Source organism: Bos javanicus, chromosome 4 (assembly GCF_032452875.1).
Source record: "Bos javanicus breed banteng chromosome 4, ARS-OSU_banteng_1.0, whole genome shotgun sequence".
NCBI lineage: Eukaryota > Metazoa > Chordata > Mammalia > Artiodactyla > Bovidae > Bos > Bos javanicus.
In genome coordinates this window covers 14,035,198-14,062,594 of record NC_083871.1, presented here as the reverse complement: position 1 = coordinate 14,062,594, position 27,397 = coordinate 14,035,198, and the positions used below count along the sequence as shown (strand labels likewise).

Here is a 27,397-nt window from a genome sequence, read left to right as displayed (position 1 = left end):
TTTCAACCTAGAATTCTGTGGCCTCTGAAAATGTCTTCCAGGAACAGGGTAAAATAAAGATATTTTTTTAGACTAGCAAAACTCCGAAAACATATCATTGGTAGAATCTTCCCAAAGGAAATTCTAGAATGCACTTCAGGTAAGACGAAAGTGATTCCAGCTGATAGTTTGGAGATGGACCAAGGGATGAAGAGCAAAGAAAGTGGTAAATATTTACTCTAAATGACTTTGCCTGAATTTAAATGTAATATCTATATATAATGGTAATTATAATGCTTAATGTAAGTTGAGCTAGAATTAAATACATAACCATAAGATGCAGTTGCTTGTAATTTAAATAGTCTAATGTGTAAGTATCGTATAAGAGGAAGGTGAAGACTACAGAGTATTAAAATGTTCAGGATCTAAACCTGGGGACTAGAAACAGAGTGTGCAGCTTGTAAATGAGTAGCATGGAGAAGCTGGGGGCAAAGAAGGCAAGAAAGGAAAGAAAAATTGAAAACATGGGGCAGAAAGATTGAAAACATGGGACATAGTTTACAGATTAGCTTTGTGAAGAAGACAAGACGTGTTTGAGACTAAAGTCCCATGTGGTAAAGCTCTCCATCCCATCTGAATGATGAGCATCACTGATGGCCAAGCAACATGCAATGGTAGAAGACTAGAGAATTACACCTGGCACAGGTGTGGCATTTCCTACCCAAATCCCTCAAGTTGTTAAGATGCTTTTGTTAGGACTGCAATGAAATTAAAGAGACACCAATATCCTAAAAGTCCCTGGACTAAAGAAAGCAAAGAATAAGCATTGAGATTGTATATACAGGTTGATGTTAATTTCAGCATCACATACATGGAGTCTCCGGTTGTTGACTGGTTGATTCGGCTTTAACACCAGTGACACAGCATAACGGGCGAGGCGCCATTGGTGTTTCTCAGTAAGATGCTGAAATGCACCCTTTTCAAATCCTTAACTGTCCCTTGACTGGGTGGGAGAGGTGCTGCCAGGTTGAGTATCCAAGGGTTAACTCGCTTGGGAGAAACCAAGAGGAATGCTCAAGGATCAAGACATGACATGCCGCCCATTGTTTGCAGCTCCAGGATCAAAATATACAATTATACATGCCAAATAAATTCTAAACCTGGAAGGCAGGAAAAGAGGGGTGGCTCTGCCTACAGGTGCCAGAAGCATTAAATAACCTTCCCAGACAAGGTGCACCACTGTTGGCCTGAAGGCTGCAGGGTCCCCCCGGTCTGGCATTTTCCCTCGTGTTAGACAATGTGAATTCACTGCAGGAGTCTCTGTTAAGCCTCCGTCTCCCAGACCTGCTGGCTCCTGGTGCCGGGCCCTGACACAGAGGTGCCTTTGTGAGTGTAATTACCTTCCCCTGTATTAGAAGGAGTCTGTTTGGAGTTCTGTTTGTAGGTGCAGCTAGAATAGGCAGGAATTAGCATGTGAAAAGATCTGCCCTGGCCCTGACTTCTTTATCAGCCACCATCCTTCAGGATTTTTTCCCCTGCCTCGGATTATCGGGCAGGTGTGATACCGTCCAAGATGAAGAGCTTTCAAAGAAGGAGAAAGACACTGGAGATAGCAACGTGTATGTGTGTGTAAAATACAAATCCTGTTGTGTTACATCTTTAGACAATTTCATGCCAGACAGAGCTGGCAGAGTAAACTTGGGTGGATGATTCCAGCAACTTAAGAACTGATTAAAGTTCCCTTGGGCTTTCACCATAGTGTTCACATCAGAAAAAAAAAATGAGACGCAAAACAAATAATTCCTTTACCCTGGCTGTGCTGTGGCCAGCGTCTCTAAACTGTCTAATTGTCCTGTCCATCATGGACTATTAACGTGGGGATAAGTGAAGTTCCTAGACCTTATCAAATAGAATGGTGATCGAGAGACTCTGGATGGATATGGGGTTGGAATGGAGCCAGAGTTGATAATTAACCTAGATCTGAGTTTTGATTCTACTTCATTCACATATAGGTCTCCCCTAAGATGCCTTTTACTGTTCCTGTGTGTTATTAGTGGGTCTTTTATTAACAAGAAGAAAAAAAAAAAACACATAATTTCCCCTTTTTGGTGAAAGAGTGCTTTAATGGAGAATAAGAAAATTTGATGATTGCATTTTTCATATATTAATTTCCCCCAAGTGATTTTACTGTGTGTACAAAGGAAATTCGGGGCCAGCCAGGGAATGTCTGAGGGCAGAGCTGTCTAGAGCAGGGAAATCTGTGGATTTTTCTTACAGGGAGGAACATTTAAAGATTTATTTTGGGTGGTACACCCTTTGTCATTTATTAATTTTTTAATGGCCAAAGTACTTAATTTTGTGTTGCTGACGCAGGTTTTTGGGCAGCATGGAATGTTTCCCTTTATTATTAAATATAAGGTTGCCTGTTCAGAATGGGTAACGACTTAGTAAAAACTGTACGTGGGGCAAGTAGCGTTTGAGTCAAACAGGTTTCTGTTTTGATGTAGGACGGGAGAAGGGGTGTTCACCACAACGTGAAGGATTTATCAAGGAATCTGGGAAACATTCTCAGTGCTGGAACTTGAAAAGCCTCCCTCACGTCCGGCCTCTCTCCGTGGTGCGGGAGCAACAGGTCAGGTGTTGCCTGAGGCAGCCTTACAAATCGGCACCTGCCTTTGTGCCTAGACCTGAAGGAAGTGGTAGGGAAAGGAGACCAGGGAAATTTAATAAGTCTGTGCCTTTTTCCTCAACCCTTTTCAGAGTTAGCTTTCCTTGGGAATTGGGCTTTAACGCCTGGCATGTGAGAGAGGCGAGGGGCACCTCATGGCTAGGGAGAAGCCGTGGGCTGCCAAGAGATGCCCGAGCAGGTGCCAGGAAAGGCAGGGACCACAGACCTCCTCGTCCCCACCAGTCCTCACACTTGCACTGGATTTGATACTTTACCTGGGACTTCAATAATTATTTCCTTGTGGATTCCCAAACCCCTGTTCCCCTGCGGGCCCCAAAGCAGGCAACCTTTGGTCACCCTTTTTGGTAGAAGTGGAAGATTTCGCCTTTAACTTTCCTCCGTGCTCCTCTATCGCCCGGCCATATAGCCCCAGGAGATGGTACATCTGTTAGGCCCCAGGGCCCCTTCATAACTCACTCAATGGAAAGTAGAGTTTTTAAAGGTTTTCATTTGTGGACAAGACATCCCTGCTTCTATGGAGCAGAGATGGTGGCTGTTCCACAAAATATCTTTATTCTTCCATTCTTCTCTTCTCTTCCTTTTTTTTTTTTCAGATAATCAGAAACCTAAAACCTCTTACAGGGTCTCACCTTGGCTCCAGCATGTGTAACTTATCTGACCACATGGTTGATCCCTGGTAGAAAAAGAGATAACAAATTCCCGACCATTTTTTTCCTTTCATGTTTCACAGTATAGCTCCGCCTTTTCCTCCGATGGGTTTTGTTTGTTCATTGTGTTTTGATCAAGTCATTTTTCTTCTTAGTCATCTGGAACTGTTTTCAAACATCTCTTAAAGCATACTACACCTCTTGTTAGTCTCTTGTTCTCACAGTGATACATGGCTTATTGCCATGATTTCAGGAAGGCAGAGTTCCTTCTCGGGAAAACCCAGCTGCTTCTTCACTTCGCCTTACTCTTCTGTGTCAGTGTAAGGGATGTTTCTAATTTCAGATCACATGTTGGTGTATCCCAAGCCTCTCATTTCTCCTTTTAGTTGTGGTGTTTTCTATGCGAGTCGGCAAAGCCAAATCCGTGTCACCAGGAATGTGTCTTAGGCCCTAACAGCCAAGGCGTTTGTTGTTTTCTAAATTAAATCAGATGTAGTTTCTGGCTGTACTCTGAAGTAGGCAACAGTGATCCAGGCAGACAGAAGAGCATGCAGCGATCTCAGGATAGCGTCGAGGAGGCGTAGACAGTGTGATGTGTGTGTGCTCAGTCGTGTCTGACTCCGCAACCCCATGGACAGGGCCCTCTGTCCATGGGATTCTCCAGGCAAGAATACTGGAGTAGGTTGCCATTTTTTCCTCCAGGGAATCTTCCTGACCCAGGGATTGAACCCGCATCCCTTGAGGCTCCTGCATTGGCAGATGGGTTCTTTACCACCTTGCCCCTGGGAAGGCCAGACAGTGTGGGGCCGTGTGGAATCCACTCCTTGTCTGTTTTCTACTTACTTTGAAAGAGTGGTGTTTGGGTTTAAATGAATGAAGAGGAGGTATGTAAGAGCTCGCTGTGCCTAGCTTAACCGTCATCAAAGAAGATGCAGAGTGATAGGTGTGCCTTGACTGGTCAGATGAATGAGGCTTTCACTGAGAGGAATCAGGCTGCCCAGGAGACGAACATGGGACAGGGAAGCCATTGCAAAGCCTTGACAAAGGTGAGAATACCGGGTCTAATCCACGGGACAGCCAAAACCATGGTGACGGTGGAGTTTTTGAAACAGCACATAGAAAAGAAATTTAGGCGTTTTGGCTAAGGCTGTGTTAGACCATATCACCCCTCACTTGCCCACAGAAAAGAAAACCAGATAGCATGAGTCAAAGGAGAAGAAAAGGTGTAAATGAACCACAGAAACAGGATCCCAGATGTGGAATGGTTGTTACTATTACTTTTGAAGGTGGCGCTCCAAAACATATATGGTAGTTGTACTGTTTTTCAATTGTTAATATTCTCCTGTATTGTCTGAGATCAGCACTTAATACTTTATAATCAGAGAGGAAAATATGTTAAAGGGAAAATATTACCAGTAGTATTACCAGCGCATATAGACTAGAGTGCTGTAGATGCAAAGATTCGGGAGATGAGGTCAATAGTTAAAAACTAATAGATTAGTAAAAAGCAAGCTTTGTGTGAGGAGTGACATCGCTCTAAACAGTTACTCCAAAGTGACTTGTTTAGGAAGTCAGTAAAATGGCACTGTTTCATTTTGCTTTTTTTAACCATACAGAGGGAGTCAAACATGAAGAAGTTTTAACTGATCTTAATTTGAGATGGTCATTTGGTATCTAATTTGAATGTCTCCTGGACAGACTCTGCTTGTGAGCAAATAGGGAAGAGAACTTACAGGCAGGTTTGGAGGCAAAATAGGGAAGAGGAAGTGAAAATAGACAAACAAATGAGTAACAATATTACCCCTACACAGGAACTCCCCAGATTATAATCTTTAAAAAAACAAATCGTTAGGAAAGGATTGAATGCTGCATGGATACTGGTGTTACCCTGTACTTTTTCCTCTTGAAAAAACTGGGCGAGATGGCAAAAAACTCGAGCATCCTGCATTTTGGACCCGTCTCTGGCACTGCCTCCAAGGAAGTCCTTTGAGCAAGTCAACAGCAAGGCCCTTAATAAATATGCAATTGATAGGTTAACTGTCCTGGGCATCATTTTGCACATGTATAAAATGAGGAATTTGGCTCTGATGAATGCTGTGGTTCTTCTTTTCAGTTAGTCATTTAACAGGTTGGGGTTAACAGGAGTGTGGGCTGATTGGCCACATGTGATAGAGATATGTCCTTTATTTATTTATTTAGAATATCTGTACTCACAGTGGGCAGAGGCAGCTTATTAACACATCCATGGGTGAGTTGGTTGAAGAACAGCCAACATGACAGAATCCAGATTCCAAGCATTTGTTCCACTTGGAAGGATGGGCCAAACCAGGATGAAGTTTAATAGGATTAAACATAAAGCCCTGCTTATGTTACTTGTTTAGGGCAATCAATTAAGTTACAGTAGACCTATGTTAATAGCAGTTCCTATGAAAAAGACTAAGGGTTTTATTACCCACAAGCTCAGTGTGAGTCAGGAGTATAATTCGGATGTTAGAGAAGGAAAGGCTATGATAACAGATGTGTAGTGTTAAGGAGCTTTGACAGATTGAAGCCTGGCATCAGGCTAATAGCCGAGATCCAACATCACTAGACCTCAATAAATGTCACTGGGCTTGGCTAGATCTGTGGAATCGAATGGATTCATTCCTGTCTTTGAAGAATCTCTCAATTTGGTGAAAATTTTTAGGTATTAGAAATCTGTGAAAGAAATGGTGTTGAAAAGGGGGGCTTCCTTCTCATTTAGCCTACCTAAAACACATTATATGTCTTGTGGTTTTTGGTAGAATTTTATATCATATTTCTGGGCATGCATCAATTTTCAAGGCCTCCCCATAGCATTATTTTGGCACCAGAAATGATTTGGTGAAGACCTTGCCTTAGCTGCTAATTGTTCTACACAGAGCTCTTAAATGTACAGGAATTATTATAAACATTTTAAGGTTTTAGTACAGGCATTTATCAACATTTCATAGACCCTGGAGAGTAGGGTAAGTACATGAATAAATTGGGGGATCCATGAACCCCTTGAAAAGGTATATAATTTTTTACATATGTGTAATTTTTTTCTGGGAAAAAATCCAACATTTTCATGAGAGTCTCAAAAACAATACAAAAAACAACCCCCTTGCCCTGCCACCTCTATAATTTGCCCACTTCCAGGTGTATAACGAAGAGGCATCTTGATTGTTGATGTCTACCTTCTGAGAACAAATCCTCCTTGAAATGCCAGTGACCTGCCCTCAGTTAGGGATTTAAAAGGATGTTGCAGGCAGAGTTCCAAAACCGTTTTCACCAAAATCTTACCATGAGAATAAGGAAGAACTCTCCCTTCTTGCTCATACCATGCAATAAAATGCTTTATTTTAAATTACAAAATTCTGACTTATTACTTGCAGAATCCGGGTTATGTATACTTTTTTCCATTCCCCTTTCAGCTTGTAAGTACACATTTGGTCTTCTCCAGGAATATTTTGTTCTGAGGGAAGTTCCAAAGAAGCTTGATCTTCTCAATGGGATATGTGTTTCATGTGGTTTCTCTTCCTTTGCAAACACACAGGGTGCCAAAGCTTGCTTTCTGCGGGACATTCCTTTCTCGGCCATCTACTTCCCGTGCTACGCTCATGTGAAGGCAGCCCTTGCAAACGAAGATGGGCAGATCAGCCCTGGAAGCCTGCTCTTAGCTGGCGCCATAGCCGGTGAGTGTCCTTGGAGCCCTGCTCCCACCCATGCCCCTGCGCCGGGGTCTTTGCTTAGTTCCTGATGTGAGATGGCCAGAGATTGCTTTGAAGAGCTCCTGAAAAGAAAGGGAAAGAAGTGAATCTTACTTCTGGCAGATCTGGCTGTTAGACAAGCTTAATTCATTAACTACCTCCCCGCCTACCACCACCAAAAAAAAAAAGGGGGGGGGGGGCTCGTTAAAGATTGGTGCATTTTGTAACATTGTCAGATTCCAATTCAAGCTCATGTCCTTTCGTGGGTTTCATTTACTAGTGTAAGAACAAGAACTATTCCGTCAGACTTTTTTTTTTTAAATGTTAATGTGAGAAAAAGAAAGTGAAGTCACTCAGTCGTGTCCAACTCTTTGTGACCCCATGGACTGTAGCCCACTAGGCTCCTTCATCCATGGAATTTTCCAGGCAAGAGTACTGGAGTGGGGTGCTGTTTCCTTCTCCAGGGGATCTTCCCGACCCAGGGGTTGAACCCGGCTCTCCCACATTGTGGGCAGACATTTTACCGTCTGAGCCACCAGGGAATCCCTTAAATGTCAATACCTGAGCCCTAAAAGTGTCTAACCGAAGTAATACATAAAAGCTCATCCAGGAAATTTAAGCAATAGTTATCCTCATCGAGAGAAAAGAAATGTAGTGGAACTGGAAGCTGCTTGGGTCCGATTCCAGCTAGCTGTGTAAGGTTATAAGATTGGAGTTTGTGCATGTACTGAATCTCAGCGAGAAGTGACTGTCTTCTCTAGTGCTACTGTGCAAGTATGAAAGGAAGAAAACAGATGCGGAAGTTGGCTTTTCCATTCCCAATGTAAATCCCTTGAGGAAATCTGGTTATAGCCCCAACAGGAATGACTGTGCTCTTTGAGGCGGCTCCTTATTTAGAGACTCCAAGGGTAGAACAATCTGGATTATCTCCCCGGGCGGTGACAAACATGTAATGAGCTAACAGACCTTGAGGCAGTCATGGGGTGCCTGGCTTCAAAGTTTCCACACAGGGGGTGCTCTCCTCAGACGTGTGGCTTGCCTCTCTGGAGACCTACCCCCTGCTTTGAGAAACTTTCTCCAGTCTTGTGACCCCCTGTGTCCTGCCTGTAGCCTGAGGAGCCCTGGAGGCAGGAACCCCTGGAACTACTCTTTAAATTCCTACTGTTCTGTTGGGTGCTGTGCTCAGTCATGTCCATCTTGAACCCAGGTCTCCTGCATTGCAGGCAGATTCTTTACCATCTGAGCCACAAGCTCACGAAGTGAAGGCGTTAGTTGCTCAGTTGTGTCTGACTCTTCACGACCCCTTGGGCTATAGCCCACTAGGCTCTTCTGTCCATAGGATTCTCCAGGCAAGAATACTGGAGTGGGTTGCCATTTCCTTCTCCAGGGAATCTTCCTGACCCAGGGATCAAACCCGGGTCTCCTACATTTCAGGCAGATTCTTTACCATCCGAGTCACCAGTTCAGTTCAGTTCAGTTGCTCAGTCGTGTCCGACTCTTTGCAATCAATGAATCGCAGCACGCCAGGCCTCCCTGTCCATCACCAACTCCCAGAGTTCACTCAGACTCACGTCCATCGAGTCAGTGATGCCGTCCAGGCATCTCATCCTCTGTCGTCCCCTTCTCCTCCTGCCCCCAATCCCTCCCAGCATCAGGGTCTTTTCCAATGAGTCAACTCTTCACATGAGATGGCCAAAGTACTGGAGTTTCAGCTTTAGCATCCTTCCTTCCAGATAAATCCCAGGGCTGATCTCCTTCAGAATGGACTGGTTGGATCTCCTTGCAGTCCAAGGGACTCTCAAGAGTCTTCTCCAGCACCACAGTTCAAAGCAGTCAATTCTTTGGTGCTCAGCTTTCTTCACAGTCCAACTAACTCTCACATCCATACATGACCACTGGAAAAACCATAGCCTTGACTAGACGGACCTTTGTTGGCAAAGTAATGTCTCTGCTTTTCAATATGCTATCTAGGTTGGTCATGACTTTCCTTCCAAGGAGTAAGCGTCTTTTAATTTCATGGCTGCAGTCACCATCTGCAGTGATTTTGGAGCCCCAAAAAATAAAGTCTGACACTGTTTCCACTGTTTCCCCATCTATTTGCCATGAAGTGATGGGACCAGATGCCATGATCTTCGTTTTCTGAATGTTGAGTTTTAAGCCAACTTTTTCACTCTCCTCTTTCACCTTCATCAAGAAGCTTTTTACTTTTAGTTCCTCTTCATTTTCTGCCATATGGGTGGTGTCATCTGCATATCTGAGGTTATTGATATTTCTCCCGGCAATCTCGATTCCAGCTTGTGCTTCTTCCAGCCCAGCATTTCTCATGATGTACTCTGCATATATGTTAAATAAGCAGGGTGACAAAGCCTTAAATTCTTGGTTAATCGTTTTTCTTCAAAGGTGGTGATATTACTGTATGAGGCAGGGTTGTCCTTACCTGGCAGTTCAGGAAGCCTTATTATATGAATCCACAGTGAGATTACTCTACCTACATCAGAAAATCATGATTTTATAACTAGAGCATAGAATTCCCAGTTTTAATGCCTGTTTGGCCACATTGACTCACTGTCTCCTTTATATGTCCTTTACAGATGTATAAATGATAATGTTTTGAGCCCAAAGGTTATAATACCATTTATTTCAAATCACTTACCCAAAATAAGTGAGAAACTTACCAGCTTACCAGTAGGACCTACTGGGGAAAACTAGCATACCACTTAGAATCCACCTGCCAGTGTAGGAGCCATGGGTTCAATCCCTGCATTGGGAAGATCCCCTGGAGCAGAAAGTGGCACCCCACTCCAGTATTCTTGCCTGGAAAATCCCATGGATAGAGGAGCCTGGAGGGCTACAGTCCATGGGGTCGCCAAAGAGTGGGACACGATTTAGAGACTAAACAACAACAACTCCATTATTCTATGAACCTAAGATAATCATCATTTAACATTTTTGCTCATTTCTGCCCCTTGGGTGGTTTTTAACAGGGCTGTGATCACACTGTGGGTATGTTATTCACTCACTGTCATTTCTGAAGCGTTGGTCACCATCATGGCAAAATGAAAGACGGCAGGTGCTGTGGGCTCAGGCTATCTAGGTTCAAATTCCAGTTTCCCCACTGAAAGCTATGTGACCCAAATGAGTTACTTAATGTCTCTCTGTTTGTTTCTCCACCTATGGATGGAGCTATGAATAGTCTTAGTCTCATAAGACTATTATGAAGATCAAGTGAATTAATAGGTACAAAGATCCAGGAAAGAACCTGGGACATAATAAGTATTTTTATTATTTTTTAATTTTTTTCTATTAAGTATTTTTGAATGTTCAGTACTAGTATTAATTTTCTTAATTTAAAACTTTGTAAACGAAATTTTTAATTGCCGCATGCTTACATCATCGTCAATCTTAGATGATAAACTTTTTTTCAGAAAAAATGTAAATACATAATATTGTTAAACATCTTTGCGCATAAGACTTTTCTCTGTTTTAGATCATTTCTTTGGGAGACATAAATTCTCTGAAATGAGTTTGCTGGTGAAAAAAAAAAATATATATATATATTATTTAAAGGCATACTGGTTTATATCCCCATGCTGCTATTATTTTAGCCCTCTAACCATCCTATCATCTTTCAGAGTTGTTCTCCAGATACCATCTGTATTAGTTATTGGTTACCACATAACACATTATGCCAAAACTTACCAGCTTAAAACAACATATGTTTATTATGCCAGGATCTGTGGGTCAGGAGCAGCTTCTGTGGGTGCCCTCTAGCTCAAGTCTGTTGTAGGGATGTCAGCCAGGGCTCCGGAAGGCCTGGCCGGGGTGGAGGAAGCATTTTCAGGATGGCTCGATCACATGGCTTTGGCTGGTCCATTGATTCCTTGCCACGTGGCCGCTCTGTGGCTCCTTGGGTGTCCTCATGCCACGGCCGCTGGCTTCCCCCAGAGCAAGATGAGGGAGGGGTAGGAGAGAAGAAGAGAAAGCAGAAGTTGCAGTGTCTTTATGAACAGTCGCACCCCTTCATTTCCACCTGTCCCATCGGTCATTCTGATCAGCCTCTGTAATGTCACGGAGACGACAGAGAGGCAGAGGTCAGAACATCAGGAGGGGAAGACCACTGAGGCCCATTTGGGAGCGAGCTGCACTGTGACCATGGAAGGACTCCTTCCATCTTACTGTCCACGTCCCCTTCCCTGTAAGGCAGGGTGATATGTAAGACAGAGGTTGTCATTGGTGTTTTTCTCGAAAGGACAGATCAGCCACAAAGCTTGATGATCTTGAATATTCCACAAGTCTGTATCAACTGTGTAAGGAGAACTGAGCTACTTCCTTAATTTCATAACAAATATCAGAAGCCATGGCAAATGTCATGACCTCCAGTCTCATTAAAATTAAGAAGGTTTTGGTTACCCTGTTTTTGAGCCTTGTTTTGGAGGTGCCAGTCAATATGGTAAACGTGAAAGGGAAGTAACAGTCATAAGTATTAGAAGAAATGAGTCTGTCATTATTTGAAACTGATTATTTACCTGAAAATCCAAATTAAAATACCTAAAAATGAATCGGGAGAGGACATGTTGATGGGGTGCATAGTCACAAAGCCTGGGGAGTAGGTAGGTTCCAAGGCCAAAGTGATCTCTGTTATCATTAAGAGAAAGGAGGGAATCTGATCTCAAAATAAGCTGGAAGGAATAGTAATTGACCACTAACTTATTTATTATGAGAAATGTCTCAGTACTACTTTTATGTGACAGAATAAACATTTTTATACAAAATATAATTTTTATATTTTATACTTCAGTTGATCTTTTATACAGGCTACATATATTTTTTGTTGGACAATGCTATTATACATAAGATCCATCTGGGTTCAGTGAATATGATTTTCCCCTTTTATGTTTTGACAGGAATTTTAGTTATTCAGTAATTATTACCTGACTTTCTCCAAAAAATTTGTTTTGATTTAAAGTTAGGTTGCTTTAGTAATATGCAACTTTTTAACATAACAGGTGGTTGTCGGTATCTTAAAATGTAGAGAATATTACAGTTTTTTGGGTCTGTGTATATCTGGTTATTGGAGAAGGCAGTGGCACCCCACTCCAGTACTCTTGCCTGGAAAATCCATGGACAGAGGAGCCTGGTAGGCTGCAGTCCATGGGGTTGCTAGGAGTTGGACACGACTGAGCGACTTGACTTTCACTTTCTCTTTCATGCATTGGAGAAGGAAATGGCAATCCACTCGAGTGTTCTTGCCTGGAGAATCCCAGGACGGCGGAGCCTGGTGGGCTGCCGTCTATGGGGTCGCACAGAGTCGGACACGACTGAAGCGACTTAGCATATCTGGTTATAAACTTGGAAGATCTTTAAATACTGGGAACATCTCTCTTAATTCACAGGATTGGGTTAAGACTAACGGCTGTTTGAATTTATGTTCATTAGCCAAAGTGCTTCACGTGTCAGAAGGTGAGGGTTGATGCCAGGGACCTGAAATTAAGGAACCAAGGTCTAATTCACTCTAATTAAGTGTTGCTTTTTTGATTAAAGAAGGGCATTTCAAAGTGCTTTATGGATAATATCAAATGAAGGATATCTAATACTTATCAAATATTACAGAGCAGCTCATCCCAGAGGGTCTTAATTTCAGAGTGCTGAGGTAGAGGAACAAGTCAGACTGCAGTGATGGTCCTGTGATCGTTGAATTAATTAGTTTAAGTAGCAATTCAGAAATATCTTTAACAACTGTTGAAAGTACAGATACGGGAGAGTTATGAGGGTGACTGATCACGATGCTTTCACAAATGTATTAGAAGAATTGAGTTAGGAGAAAAGTACCATTGGCACATAATTATATAAAATACAGCAATTTTTAAATTATGTAGACATAGAGCTTAGGATAATTTAAAGCAATTCTTAGATCCTTAAAAAAAAAACAAGTAGTAGAGAAAGTGGATAAAGGTAATGGACTGAGCATGTTCATCCATCTTGCCTCGCAGATACCTTAAAATGTTAGAAAATAGTTTCCATAAATCCTTATTAGTACTAGCCTTCAGAAGACAGCCAATCCAAACTTGAAATGACAAAAAAATGCCATAGCCCAAAACACAGGCAGGAGAAGCTGCTTTTATTAATGTCAGATCAGTTCAGTTCAGTCGCTCAGTCCAGTTCAGTCATGTCCGACTCTTTGTGACCCCATGGACTGCAGCACACTAGGCTTCCCTGTCCATCACCAACTCCTGGAGTTGACAAACTCATGTCCATTGAGTCAGTGATGCCGTCCAACCATCTCATCCTCTGTTGTCCCTTTCTCCTTCCGCCTTCAATCTTTCCCAGCATCAGGGTCTCTTCAAATGAGTCAGTTCTTCACATCAAGTAGCCAAAGTATTGGAGTTTCAGCTTCAACATCAGTCCTTCCAATGAATATTCAGGACTGATCTCCTTTAGGATGGGCTGGTTGGATCTCCTTGCTGTCCAAGGGACTCTCAAGAGTCTTCTCCAACACCACAGTTCAAAAGCATCAATTTTTTAGTGCTCAGCTTTCTTTATAGTCCACCTCTCACATCCATACATGACAACTGGAAAAACCATAGCTTTGACTACACGGAACTTTGTCAGCAAAGTAATGTCTCTGCTTTTTAATATGCTTTCTAGGTTGGTTATAACTTTTCTTCCAAGGAGCAAGTGTCTTTTAATTTCATGGCTTCAGTCACCATCTGCAGTGATTTTGGAGCCCAGAAAATAAAGTCTGTCACTGTTTCCATTGAATTGTTTCCAGTCTGATTTGGAACAGACTGGTTCCAATCGGGAAAGGAGTACATCAAGGCTGTGTACTGTCACCCTGCTTATTTAACTTATATGAGGAGTACATCATGAGAAATGCTGGGCTAGATGAAGCACAAGCTGGAATCCAGACTGCCCGGAGAAATATCAATAACCTCACATATGCAGATGACACCACCCTTATGGCAGAAAGCAAAGAAGTAAAGAGCCTCTTGATGAAAGTGAAAGAGGAGAGTGAAAAAGTTGGCTTAAAACTCAACATTCAGAAAACTAAGATCATGGCATCTGGTCCCATCACTTCATGGCAAATAGATGGGGAAACTGGAAACAGTGACAGACTTTATTTTGGGGGGCTCCAACATCACTGTAGATGGTGACTGCAGCCATGAAATTAAAAGACACTTGCTCCTTGGAAGAAAAGTCATGACCAACCTAGACAGCATATTAAAAAACAGAGACATTACTTTGCTGACAAAGGTCCATCTAGTCAAGGCTATGGTTTTTCCAGTAGTCAGTCATGTATGGATGTGAGAGTTGGACTGTGAAGAAAGCTGAGCGCTGAAGAACTGATGCTTTTGAACTGTGGTGTTGGAAAAGACTCTTGAGAGTCCCTTGGACTGTAAGGAGATCCAACCAGCCCATCCTAAAGGAGATTAATCCTGAATATTCATTGGAAGGACTGATATTGTAGCTGAAACTCCAATACTTTGGCCACCTGATGTGAAGAACTGACTCATTTGAAAAGACCCTGATGCTGGGAAAGATTGAAGGCAGGAGGAGAAAGGGATGACAGAGGATGAGATGGTTGGATGTCATACCGGCTCAATAGACATGAGTCTGAGTAAACCCCGGGAGTTGGTGATGGACAGGGAAGCCTGGTGTGCTGCAGTCCATGGGGTCGCAAAGAGTCAGAAACAGCAAGTGACCTGAACTGTTTCCCCATCTATTTGACATGAAGTGATGGGACCGGTTGCCATGATCTTAGTTTTCTGAATGTTGAGTTTTAAGCCAACTTTTTCACTCTCCTCTTTCACTTTCATCAAAAGGCTTTTTAGTTCTTCTTCGCTTTCTGCCATAAAGCAAAGTGTCATCTGCATAACTGAGGTTATTGATATTTCTCCAGGCAGTCTTGATTCCAGCTTGTGCTTCATCTAGCCCAGGATTTCTCATGATGTACTCTGCATATAAATTAAATAAGCAAGGTAAAAATACACAGCCTTGATGTACTCATTTCCCAATTTGGAACCAGTCTGTTGTTCCATGTCCAGTTCTAACCGTTGCTTTCTGACCTGCATACAGATTTCTCAGGAGGCAAGTCAGGTGGTCTGGTGTTCCCATCTCTTTAAGAATTTTCCTCAGTTTGTTGCGATCCACATAGTCAAAGGCTTTGGCATAGTCAATAAAGCAGAAGTAGATGTTTTTCTGGAACTCTCTCACTTTTTCAGTGATCCAACAGATGTTGGCAATTGCTCTCTGGTTTGTCTGCCTTTTCTAAATCCAGCTTGAACATCTGGAAGTTCACGGTTCATGTACTGTTGAAGCCTAGCTTAGAGAATTTTGAGCATTACCTTTCTTTGGGATTGGAATGAAAACTGACCTTTTCCAGTCCTGTGGCCACTGCTGAGTTTTCCAAATTTGCTGGCTTATTGAGTACAGCACTTACACAGCATCATCTTTTAGGATTTGAAATAGCTCAACTGGAATTCTATCTCCTCTACTAGCTTTGTTCATAATGATGCTTCCTAAGGCCCACTTGACTGCATTCCAGGATGTCTGGCTCTAGGTGAGAGATCACACCATCGTGGTTATCTGGGTCATGAAGATCTTTTTTGTACAGTTCTTCTGTGTATTCTTGCCATCTCTTCTTAATATCTTCTGCTTCCGTTAGGTCCATACCATTTCTGTCCTTTATTGTCAGATCAGAACCAGATAATTTGAACCTCCAAGTGAACAATGGATAAAATGCCTGGAGTGTGGGAGGGAGGTTGTAGGGTAAATGGTTAACACGAGTTAAGGAACTTCATTTACTGCGGGAAGGTTGGCTTGCTCCTCTCTCTTCTCCTTTTTATGTGAAGCTTCAGGCAATATTTGAATCCCCGCTAAAAGCCTAGAGCTGTGTTCTAAAGAAAGGAAACACTTACCTGGAGAGGGCAGTTGTAAAGAACGGAGACCAGGGCAAGGTTTATGGTAATTCCAGACCTTTACCAAAGTCACAGGGAGGGGGAGAAATGAACTAATGGCATCTCTTCCAAAGAAGGGTAGGAAATAATTCCTTCTACGCCCAGCGTGAAGCATCCCACGTGCAGGACTTGGAAGGTCCCTGCCCTGTAGGCCTATCTTTAACTCCTGTCCAGTTGCCAGGCCTCACCCATTTCACAAAACCTGTGTCACCAGCCCTGTGGGTGAGGCTGACCCAGGTGCAGTGGGAGCCGTCCACAGCACTCATCAGCCTGGCCTTTGAACTTGAATGCCAGTAGACAGCCAGGGGTCCTCAGACAAGAAGGAGCAATAAGCTAAGTATGTAGAAGAATGACAGAGAAAGCAGGCTGTTCAGGGAACAGAGCAGAACTTTTAAGAACTATAATTAAGGTCCTCAGATTTGAAAGAAACAACCAGTCAGGAAGCTTTCTCGAAAGTTAATGAAAAGATGGCTAGAATTAAAAGTCCATAGAAAAACACCAGATTTGACACATGGGAAATAAAGGCGTGGGAGAAAAGAAACAAAACCCTCTAGAATATGGATCACAAATGGGGCTTCCCAGGTGGCTCACTGATGAAGAATCCGCCTGCAATGCCAGAGATGTGCGTTCGATCCCTGGGTCAGGAAGATCCCCTGGAGCAGGAAATGGCAACCCACTCCAGTATTCTTGCCTGGGAAATCCCATGGACAGAAAGAGCCCAGCGTGCCATGGTCCTTGGGGTCACAAAGAGTTGGACATGACTGAGCAACTGTACATGGATCACAAGTACAGAGATGAGAAATAATAGAAGATTTAAGAGAGATATAAGATGAGCCCAGGAGGTCTAACGTCTGTTTAGTAGGACTTACCCAGGGAGAAGGATAAGGAAAAGAGGACAGAAAACAAACCAGTAATGGAAGACTGGCCGCTCGTCCATGGTGCCAGGTTCCCTCACAACCAGAAGGGAGGGCGTGAACTGGTCTCCTTCCCAGTGGGTGCACTCGCCTTCAGGAGTGAGTGCCAGTCCCAAGGGGGTCCCTCCCAGCCAGGGCTCAGGGACCCCCACAGACCTCTGGGAGGCAAAAGGAATGTAAGAGAATTTAAGAAAGAGGAGAATGTGGGATGTACCAAACTGAGCAAATCAAAGTTAAACCCTAGAGTCGGTCTGAATAACTGCTCACTTTGGTTTGTGTTTTTTATCCAGGAAGGGTCACTGGGAGGCAGGCAACAGAAAGGAAGACAAAGCTGGGGGGCGGGTGAGGTGCCGGGTCCTCAACTTGCAGAGAAGACGTCAGGGCTTATCAGTTGCACACACTGGAACTGTCACACCTGTGCAGCAAACACATTATTCAGTTGAACTGAGTCAGGAAAGGGTGCAATCAAAAGGGAAGCACCTAGAAGCAGAGAAAATAAAAACCGGAACCCCAACCCAGGATGGCCGGAATCGCCTCCGAGCCACCGCTGAATGCCTTCAGTGCCCCCAGTGAAAGCTAACGCTTTTAGCTAAGTTGTGAAAGGAAATCTAGTCATTTGAAGTTTGAGAAAACAGTGACATAGAAAGATGGAAAGAGAATGGATGGAAAAATATGTACCTGGCAAATACCAACGATAAGCAAGTGTAGCAATATTAATGTCAAACTGAATGGAATTCAGGGTTTAAAAACAGCTTTCAGAAGCACAGAGGTGTATTTCACACTTATATAAAATTCACCAAGGAGCCTTACTGTAGTATCGACATAATGTTGTCTTATAAAACCTCAAGTTAGAAGTATGACGATAATGTGATATTTTCTCTTTCTAAATGAAAATCTTTATGCTTTTCTTAGCAACTGATACATCATGTAGATAATGTATATAAGGGTGCAAAGGGATTTTGGCAAACTCTTAACCTTGATTCCCAAATAAATAGCTGTTAACTTTTGTGTCCCATAAACAGAGAAGCAATTTTTTTTTTTACAAATACTAATGGAATATTTGTTAAAATTAAGGCTGACTCCCCCCAGATTTGTTTTTTTTTTTTGGTCTTATGATATGTTTATTGGTCTTTGCTGGGGTCTTTTTTTTGAGGCACAGGTTATATATAGTATTATATGTTTCATACGTACAGCATAGTGATTCACAATTTTTAAAGGTTATATTCCATTTGTAATTATTGTAAAATATTGGCTATATCCCCTGTGTTATACAATAATATGTCCTTGTACCAAAGTTGTATTTTGCCAATCATGCTTTCTTTTTGTGGTAAACAAACTTCTCCTGTCTAGCTACTGGGCAGCCCCTTAAAGAGTTATCATTTTTTTGATTGGCTGGAGAACATCCCTGTCATACATAGTACGCGGTCCGAAGATCTCATCATGTGTCTCATCACTGAAGCATCAGGTGTGAGGTGGGTCCCGTCCCTGCTTCCTAGCCTCCTCTTGCTCTCCCATCTTTGGGACCAGAGGAAACTTGACCTCTTGATCAGCGTCATCTTATCCTTAAGCAAGCCGGAAGAAACCAGGCAAAGTTGCTTTGAGCCTTTTCCATCCCTGATCCCCCAAATCAACACACGTCCGGAATCCAAGCTCTTCCTGGTAAATGCTGCCTTCCCGGCCTAGCTGTGGAGCAGCCTGATGTTGTTCTCCCGGTGAATTTAGCAAGTCTCCACACCAGAAATCCCGTCCACAGGGATGTACTCCGCCCCTCCGCAGCCCTAGCAGCTGTCCTCCAGGGAGAGGTGGGAGCTGGTGGTAGAGAGGATGAGAGTCCTGTGCAGGCTGCCCTGTTTCCAGCACCTGCCCCCACTTCACACACACGCACCCACACACCCCAATCAGTTTTGCCAGACAGCTTATTAAACATCTTACACGTTTCCCTTAGCATTCTTATTCCACTGATCAGTGTCTTTCCTCCCTGCCCTCCCCAGTACTTCTCTCTCTTTTCATAGCAAGTAGCTATTTATGAAAACTACCCTAACTGAAGGAAACTTGTTACCCATTTTATTGCTTGTGTGTCTTTCACAGTCACACTCTGCCATGCCTGCCCACCCTTGTAAGAAGGATTTTATTACATGTCTAAAGCAGACAGCCTTGCTAAACTCTTTCTAAACCAGGAAGTGAAACAAAATTGGTGGTGTGAACACAGTGGGTTTCTAAGCATTTTTCATGTTTCCTTCCATTATGTTGGAGGATAAATTCCTGGCTTAAAGTTAAAATAATTCCTCTAAGCTAATAGGAAATTCAGTATGACTTATCCAGTGAAGCGCTGGATATAAAGCGAGCTTTTTCACATGCAAAGATGCCATGTGTTTCATAAAAACCGTTCAGATGAATGGTTGAGGAGCCTTGGGAAAGATGGAAGAGGAGAAGATACCGCTTAGCGATACAAATGCAAACGTGTACTATGCGGATTCCCCCGGGCGTGCACGCACACCCTGTAACTTTAAAGCTGTCTCTTAGAAGGATGAGATGGAGCTGCGAGCCAGACCACGTTGGTTTGGACCGAAATTCTTACAGAATTATTAAGCCTTAAAAAAAGCAAAGGAGATTTATGCATCTGCATTTGACCAATTTGGTTTGGAATAGGTTCATAATGGAAAAGTAATAAAACCATAAGAGACAGTGTCTTCTGAGTACAGTCTCGCTTTTAAAAAATCTAAACATGGGCTGCCCCAGTTTGGATAAAATGACTGTAGAAAAATTTCCCATTGGTAATTCTGGGAGGGTTTTGTTGTTGTCGTTGTTGCTGTTTTCTTTTTCATTGATTATCAGCCAGTATAAATTTTAAGATTTCTGGCAGATATTTTTTTCGGGAGATGTCAGTCATAGGAAAGAGGAGTCCTAAAGTATTATCTGTGGGTGCCTCCCCCTCAGGTCACCCCCCCTTCACACATGCACACACACACACACACACACACACACACACACAATGTTTGTTTAGCTATCAGTAAAGTCTTTTCTGGTGTAACCGGAGAGGTTAGGGTTTGGAGGGTGCGAGTGGTTGAATGTGTGTGAGAAGGCACCTCTGCTGACTGCCAGCAGCCGCAGAGAAGCAGGAAGAGGAAACGGATAACAAGCTTCACCTCTGAAAAATCAGGCCCAATAACTCTGATTTCAACAGGAAAGCAAAAAAAAAGGTAAAACAACAACAACAGAAAAAACCCCCAAAATCGTTCTCCATTTGTTTTCAACCATTTGAAGTTGTGTTGATCTATAATTCCTGAGACTGTAAGAATATAAGCGTGACAGATGGAGGTTGGTGGTCTGGGGACGGAGAGGCGAGGCGTGTACTCCATTAGGTGTGGTGGAGCCTCCAAGCCTGCGGACCAGAGTCACAGCTGCCTTTCCCAGAGGCGACAGCGAACAGGCCTTTGGCTCGATCCCAGCCTTAGCTTTCTTTCCACGGCCGGCAGTGCACGGCACAGTTGCTTTTACGCAGTGAGAGCGTGACCCGACTGCAAAGGTGTTGTCTTTTCTGGCAGGTATGCCTGCAGCCTCACTGGTGACCCCTGCTGATGTCATCAAGACGCGATTACAGGTGGCCGCCCGGGCTGGCCAGACCACTTACAGCGGAGTGATAGATTGCTTTCGGAAGATCCTGCGCGAGGAAGGCCCGAAAGCTTTGTGGAAAGGGGCTGGCGGTATGGAGATAATTTGCTCTTAATTAAACCTTTGGTATCAGGCGAAGTTTTAAAATCTTAACCCATGTCCGTTACTTCCTATTCTCCCCCCAAGCTCGTGTGTTTCGGTCCTCCCCCCAGTTTGGTGTGACTTTGCTGACCTATGAATTGCTCCAGCGATGGTTCTACATTGATTTCGGAGGAGTGTAAGTAGCTTGCTAAACTTCAGCTGCTTCTAATACTCTGTGGTCATCCAGAAAGGTATGTCCTTTTAGTCCCTGTAATGAAGTAGAAGAGACGTAGGAAAATACTGAAATCATGTTATCAGATTCATTTCCAAAGGGAACATACAAGTAACCAGAATTCCACAACTCCTCTATGATCCAGATGTTAGCAGTTTTTGAATGTTGCTTTTACCAAGTTAAACAAAAACCCTCAGGTTCTCACTCTATTTTCCCTTCTTGTAGGAAACCCATGGGATCAGAGCCAGTTCCTAAATCCAGGATCACCCTGCCTGCTCCCAATCCTGATCACGTTGGGGGCTACAAACTGGCAGTTGCAACATTTGCAGGGATTGAAAACAAATTTGGACTTTACCTACCTCTCTTCAAGCCGTCAGCATCTACCTCACAAGCCATGGGTGGAGGCCCGTAGGAGGCCTGGCACCCACCGGGCCATCGCTGCATCTCTGGTGCGACTGTTGGAGAGAACACCCCATCCCAATGGAAACACTTCATCCCTGTCACTTCCATCTCCTGTTTAAATTCAAGTTGAGGCTTTTGATAAGGTGAAATCATTCCTTTTTCTGTGTGTTTTCCTAACTAGATCATTGTGAAATTATTCATAGTTATTCTTTGGGCCTCTTCTCACAAACCTGTGCTGGTACCTGACATCTCCTGGGATTTGGCCAACATTAACCTGATCTGGAGGAAGAAGCAAGTCTGAATAGGAATTAGAACCATTCTCCTCAGATTAGGATGACAGCCCAGAAGAAGCTGCTAAGAAGCAATCATGGTGCTCCGAGCAAGTGCTCCTGTGCAGGAGACTGGGTGCATCTTTATAAAAAGAGAAAAAAACACTGGAAGAAACAAAAACATTATCAGAAATAGCCAGCCGGGCTTCAGATTCTAAACGCATACTAATTCTGACTCTGGATTATATTATGAAGCTTTGATGTGAAACATGTTGTTTTGTAATGAAAACCACATTGAAGATGTTTAATAATCATATTCTGTTACTGGTACCCAGGCTACCAGGGGGGAGGTCTTTGTACTTTAGAGAAAGTATTCTTGGCTCTGCACTCGACGGATGGAGAAACCCAGAGACACAGCCCCGCTCCTGGCTTGGAATGACTGCTCGTAGGAGGCACACGTGCTGACCACCGCCTGTTTCAGTAAACACTGCAGAAAAACGCGTGCCCTCCATTACTGATACCTACCCTCGCCCCTCCCAGCCCTCCGTAGTTGGCATCCATTTGCTTTTAAAATCCACTTTATCTTGAATCATGGAAAAATGCATTGTAATATGCATTTTTATTTAATTTGTGGTGCCTCAAACAATGGTCAGAAGGCTCGTGTGTCTGTGAGGAAGGAAATAAACTATTTTTAAAGCTACTGAGTGTTTTTGCTCTTGTTACGTCATGTGGCAAATGACTGCAAGAGTGGTCATGATTGGACTGTCGCAGTCTCATTTTGAGGGTGACTGGTTCATGTCAGCCTCAGTTTGTCTCCCTGGTCTCTCAGGGTGATGTGCACCCACGTCTTCAGTACGCCAGTGTTCAGTGTGAGAGAGGCTGTGAGGAGTGAGGACCCTAGCAGACTGACCCTTGCTCTAGTCATCCTCAGCGCTCTCTGCAGTCTCTTACTGTGAGAATTAATACCGAGTTTCCCTGGAGGTCGGGCATGAAAACTGGTACCAAATGGCCATGGTGTCTTCTGATCTTCTCTGACTCTTCCTCATCCCAAAACCACGGACCGTGTGTGCCACCTTTGAGCATATTGGACCCACACTGTGATGACCCCGGGAAAGGTGTTAGTCTTGAGCAGAATTTCGGGCGCTCCTAAGGCTGCAGTTGTGCTCCTGAGTTACTTATTGTCAGTTGAGTTTGAACTTCCTATGTCTCCAAAATTTGCCTCCAGAAGAGAGCTGTTTTTCAGTTTCTGTCTTGCGGTAGGTCAGCAGGTTGACATTCAGAGTTACTGTTCAAAATGGGAAAGTGTAAAAACCATCTGTGAGTCTGCTTTGGTGGTGGTGTTTTTGGGTTTTTTTTTTTTTTTCAGTGAACAAAAGCTTTGTTATTCTCACCAGAAATAGGACAGATATATACATGACTCCCTCATGGTTCTGGTTTGGCAAACACCAAAGAGAATCCCCTCCGTCTCCCTGAACTTGCCCCCCTCCCCCAGTCCCTTGCTCAGTGTGACAAGCAACATTTATATTTTAATCTCCAAGACCAGTCACAAGATTCCACATACGTCATAGAAATTTAGGTGGTGTTACCGTAACACAGCACTCAAGCTTTGTTATTTTGAATGTGGAGAAAGTCCCCTGAGTGTAAACCCTGCCTCCTTGCCTTTCTTTTCTTCAACTGCTTGAAATTTTATGGAAGATCAGATTTTCAAGGTATAAATACTGACCCAGATCTCAAGACGCGGTGAACTGCCCTGCTTGCTGCTTTTTTAATATTTGCTTATTTATTTGACTGCTCTGGGGTCTTAGTTGCAGCATGTGGGATCTAGTTCCCTGACCAGGGATCGAACCTGGGCCCCCTGCATTGGGAGCTCAGAGCCTTAGCCATTGGCCCACCAGGGAAGTCTTCTTGCTTGCTTCTTTAGGAGGTGTTGCATCTGTGGGAGAGCGTCTTGGCTTCCCTTAGTCCTACCTGGAGCTGAGAATGATGCTCTTTAGTAAAGGAGAAAGCAGAGAGGTACCAGGAAGCCAAGGAGATAGGCCCACATGGCAGTGTTTCTTTAAAATCCTTGGCTTAGTCTGTTCCGGGGTAGGCAGTGACTGGAGACACACAGGAGGCCCCATTTCCTTCTGAGTTGTGCTCAGTGGGTGGTGTGACTGTGACATCCTTGAATAGGACTGCAATCACCGTGCGGTAAAAACCACGTCAAATTTGTTCTGGGTTTTCCTTCTTCCTGAAGTGACAGCACAATACTCAGCAGCGCTGTGGCCGCCGTTTCTACAGTGGCTCTTTTCCTGCTCCTCGCCAAGGGACTGAAAGCTGAGCAATGCCCACCCAAGGGGGCCAGCCTCCCCCTGCCCCGCCAGCCCTGGAGTCTCTCCCTCTGCCCCTGTCCACTCCTGATTGCTTGAGGGGGAGCGGGGGAGAGGCCTGACTTTTGTGTAGCAACTTTTTTTCTAGGAGGGGAAAAAATGTGGAGCTGACCACAGAATGAACACGCTGATTCTTGGGTTCCAGCCGTGGCTGGGTTTCTTGAGGCTGGGTGGCATGCTGTCGCCAAGCTCATGCTACACCTCATAACCCACAACCATTCGCTGTGCTCCCTGGGGTTGCCTTAATCCCAAGCAGCCGGGGTTGCACAGGGGAACATAAGAATCCTGGCACAGAAAGGAGTCATTTAAAATGCTTATTGCATGTCAAGCTTCAGTTTTTACTTAGTGAAAATATTTACCATTGCTGGAAAACAATGTTTAAAATTTTGTTGCTTCTATGTTGTTTAATGGTGTGGCAGATGTAAACCTCAGGATGCTTACATTTTGACAGTCTTCTGGAAATGTTTAACAGCACATAACTCAGTGAGCAGGGAATAAAAACTGGGAACAAATTGTCCTTGAAACTTTGTAACCTCCCCCCGGACTAGGTATTCCACAAGGCATGCTGGAATTCTTCAGGTAAAGACAGGGAAAACTCCGGGCGATGGAATTTGTAGACAGTCTTGTAGCCCCATTTAGCAACCTTGTAGATAAACCCTAAGAGTCATCATGTGCCTTTTACCGCAGAAGCCATCCTGTGGGGGATGAATTTGTATCTTTGCCACTGAGCGAAATCCCATTTTCAGTTCAGGGTCATCAAACGCTTTCAGGATGGGGATTTTTCCAAAGATTTTTAAAAAGACACATTCCCTGGTGAGAGCAGTGAAATGTTCTTTCCATAAATGGTACTGCCCTCAAAGTGTTAGTCACGCCAGGCTCCTCTGTCCACGGGATTCTCCAGGCAAGAGTACTGCAGTGGGTAGCCATTCCCTTCTCCTGGGGATCTTCCTGACCCAGGGACCGAACCCTGGTTTCCTGCATTGGAGGCAGATTGTTTACTATCTGAGCCACTAGGGAAGCCCCTTGTGGGGGCGGGGAGGGAGGTGCCTTTGTTTTACCTTCTGGGAACAACCCAACCCTCACCAAAGAGTTCTGTTTTCCACGCTGTGAGGACCACGGGTGGGGGGTGGGGGGCATGGGGGTGCACGTTTTAAGATCTGAGGCAGAAAAGAGCATTGTCACTTGTTTCTTGAAAACAGTGGAAGTCTTTAACCTGAAAGCCCAGATTGGGCTCCATGAGAACTGTGCTGGTGATGCTACTTCCACAGTGCCTGGAACTCTGAGTAGGCTCTTTTCATTTGGATGGACGGATGAATGGATGGATGGATGGATGGGTTTCGATAATTTTTTTTTCCAATCAGTAATCTCTATCATTTTCCCACTTTATAGGCCTTTTCAGTAGTGTTTTTAGCGGCTGGAGTTAAAACCATAACTTAAAACAACCCTATTCTGATGTATTCCACGGTTACTTTAGAAGTCGTAAGTACATCTTTTATTAAAGCAACTACAGCTATGTAAATTGGTTTCAATTAGCTGGTTACTCTGAGTCATCAGGAACTTTCATGTAAACTATATGATCTTTAAATTTCCTGGTCATGGTTAAAAACATAGACTTAAAAAATCATCCTTTTGAGGTTAGTGGTACATTAGGCTTGTACCATTAGGCACATGAGCATCAATGAATGTTAATGACTTAGAACTCCTCTGCTCTTCGCTGCCTGACATCTGTAGGAGTACGGTGGCAAGTTTTCCTTTAGAAGCTGCTGAAGACAACGGGGACTCTCTTTCAGAAGGGTTTGTTTTTAGCTAATGCATTAATTGACTCCAAAAAGAGTCCAAATGGAACACTCTGCTTTCATCTGCTGGGGTAACCTAATAAAATAATGTTGTTTGTTTTTAGATTCCCGGCTGGTAAGGGGGGTTTTGCTCAAGGCAAAACCACAGTCCCCTCGAATAACTTTAGAAGGAGAGTTAAGAAGACACACTAATTGTGCCTGTCTGAGGTTTGCTCCTTCAAGGGCCCAGACACACCCCTTGCACACTGGTCTGGCCACCAGGGCTCTGGTGCCCACCGCCGAGTTGATTCTTCTGGGCTGGGCTGGGCTCCTGCCCCCTGGAAGATGCTTGATTTTGCTGTGAGCAGTTCTTAAGGAAATTTTAAAAACAGACTCAAGCTCTCGGAACAGACTCAGGCAAGCACGCTGTATATGCGATTCGTCTGACGCACAGAATGGGGAAAGGGGAATTCAGGTTAATGAAAGATGACTGATTACAACAGGCTCCTTAACTTTCATCACCCCCTCCTCCATCCTTTGCTACTTAGCCAAGCTCTTGCTCTGGTGTGTTACTGGGCTGCTTTCAAATAAGAGGGGGACAAGTAATCCTGCCCCAGCCTGGAGTTCTTCAGCCAGTCAGAACTCATTAAATATGAGTATTACACGCCAGGAATGATCCTGTGAAACCCTTCCCACATCCCTTAATGTAGATACTATTTTACCCCATGTGACAAATGAGGAAACCAAGACTCAGGTTAAATATCTTGCTCATGGTCCCAGCTAGCAAATAAGGATGCTAAAATTTGAATCCAGGTCTGATGGCAGCCCGAGGCCCTGTTCTTTCTATATGAGCATTTCTCAACCCAGTAGAGGGAGTTCATATGATCGGCTATGCCCAGAATTTCTTACTGTCTCCAGTTCTCAGTATCAGATGTATCATTCCTAGCTCAGAGCCGAAGGGAAGGGTGATCTCCGGTTACTGTTGTAAGTACATTTGCTATCTCAAGACAATTCCAGAGCTTGAGGACCAGGTGAATCCTGACAAGCCTTTTGAGGTTCATCTTAAACTATTTTACAGCCTATTAAAGTCAGTAAAGAGAGGATTAAGGTACACTTGAAGCATTTGCCCCACGGGTTTAAAATTGGAAGGTAATGTGGAAAAAGCAGAGATAAATTTACAAACTGTTACAGTGCAACGTGATATGACGTGAACTGAACTGGACCATCTTAAAAATCTCTACTATAATTAGAAAATGCCGTTCTTCAACAAAAGTTGGAAATAATGGAAAAGCAACTTAAAAGTAAATATCTATGGGTACTTGGCCTCAAAGTGTGTCTGGAGGGAATGGAGACAGTTTACAGAATGTGGGATTTGTTGGAATTACTTTTGGACATAAAATCTCCATCACCCCTAATGGTGGAAAGTCTTGCTCTATTCCCAACAAGTTACCTGCTGTCCCTAAACTTAAAGCAGGAGATCTACCACTGCATTTTGCTACCCCCTCTCCCATTCTTATATCAATGAAAGCAAATTACTAACCCACACCAAAAATTTGTGGAATTTTCTTCCTGGGCAAAAGATTGTGTGTGTGTGTGTGTGTGTAAACACAAACATATATGTATGTATATAAATACATATATGTTTGAGTATATATGTATTTGTGTATTAAAATGTCATGTTCCTTTTTCAGAGGAGTGATCTCAAAATGTGAATTTTTGTTTTGAAGCAGAATTTCCAATGTAAGTTCTAAGTATGGAATATGC

At 43.6% G+C, this 27,397-nt stretch overlaps 1 protein-coding gene across 3 annotated transcripts in view; it reads left to right on the top strand.

Moving 5' to 3' along the window:
* SLC25A13 (solute carrier family 25 member 13) overlaps positions 1-22,189 on the top strand; it is a 231,918-nt gene extending 209,729 nt beyond the window's left edge. For all 3 annotated transcript variants that reach the window (XM_061413497.1, XM_061413496.1, XM_061413498.1), the window contains 4 exons: positions 6,872-7,010; positions 20,439-20,597; positions 20,692-20,782; positions 21,044-22,189. In XM_061413497.1, coding sequence (XP_061269481.1) covers positions 6,872-7,010; positions 20,439-20,597; positions 20,692-20,782; positions 21,044-21,230 — 576 coding nt within the window. In that variant the 3' untranslated portion in view covers positions 21,231-22,189. The remainder of the gene's footprint in view (positions 1-6,871; positions 7,011-20,438; positions 20,598-20,691; positions 20,783-21,043) is intronic.
* The last annotated feature ends 5,208 nt before the right edge of the window (positions 22,190-27,397 follow it).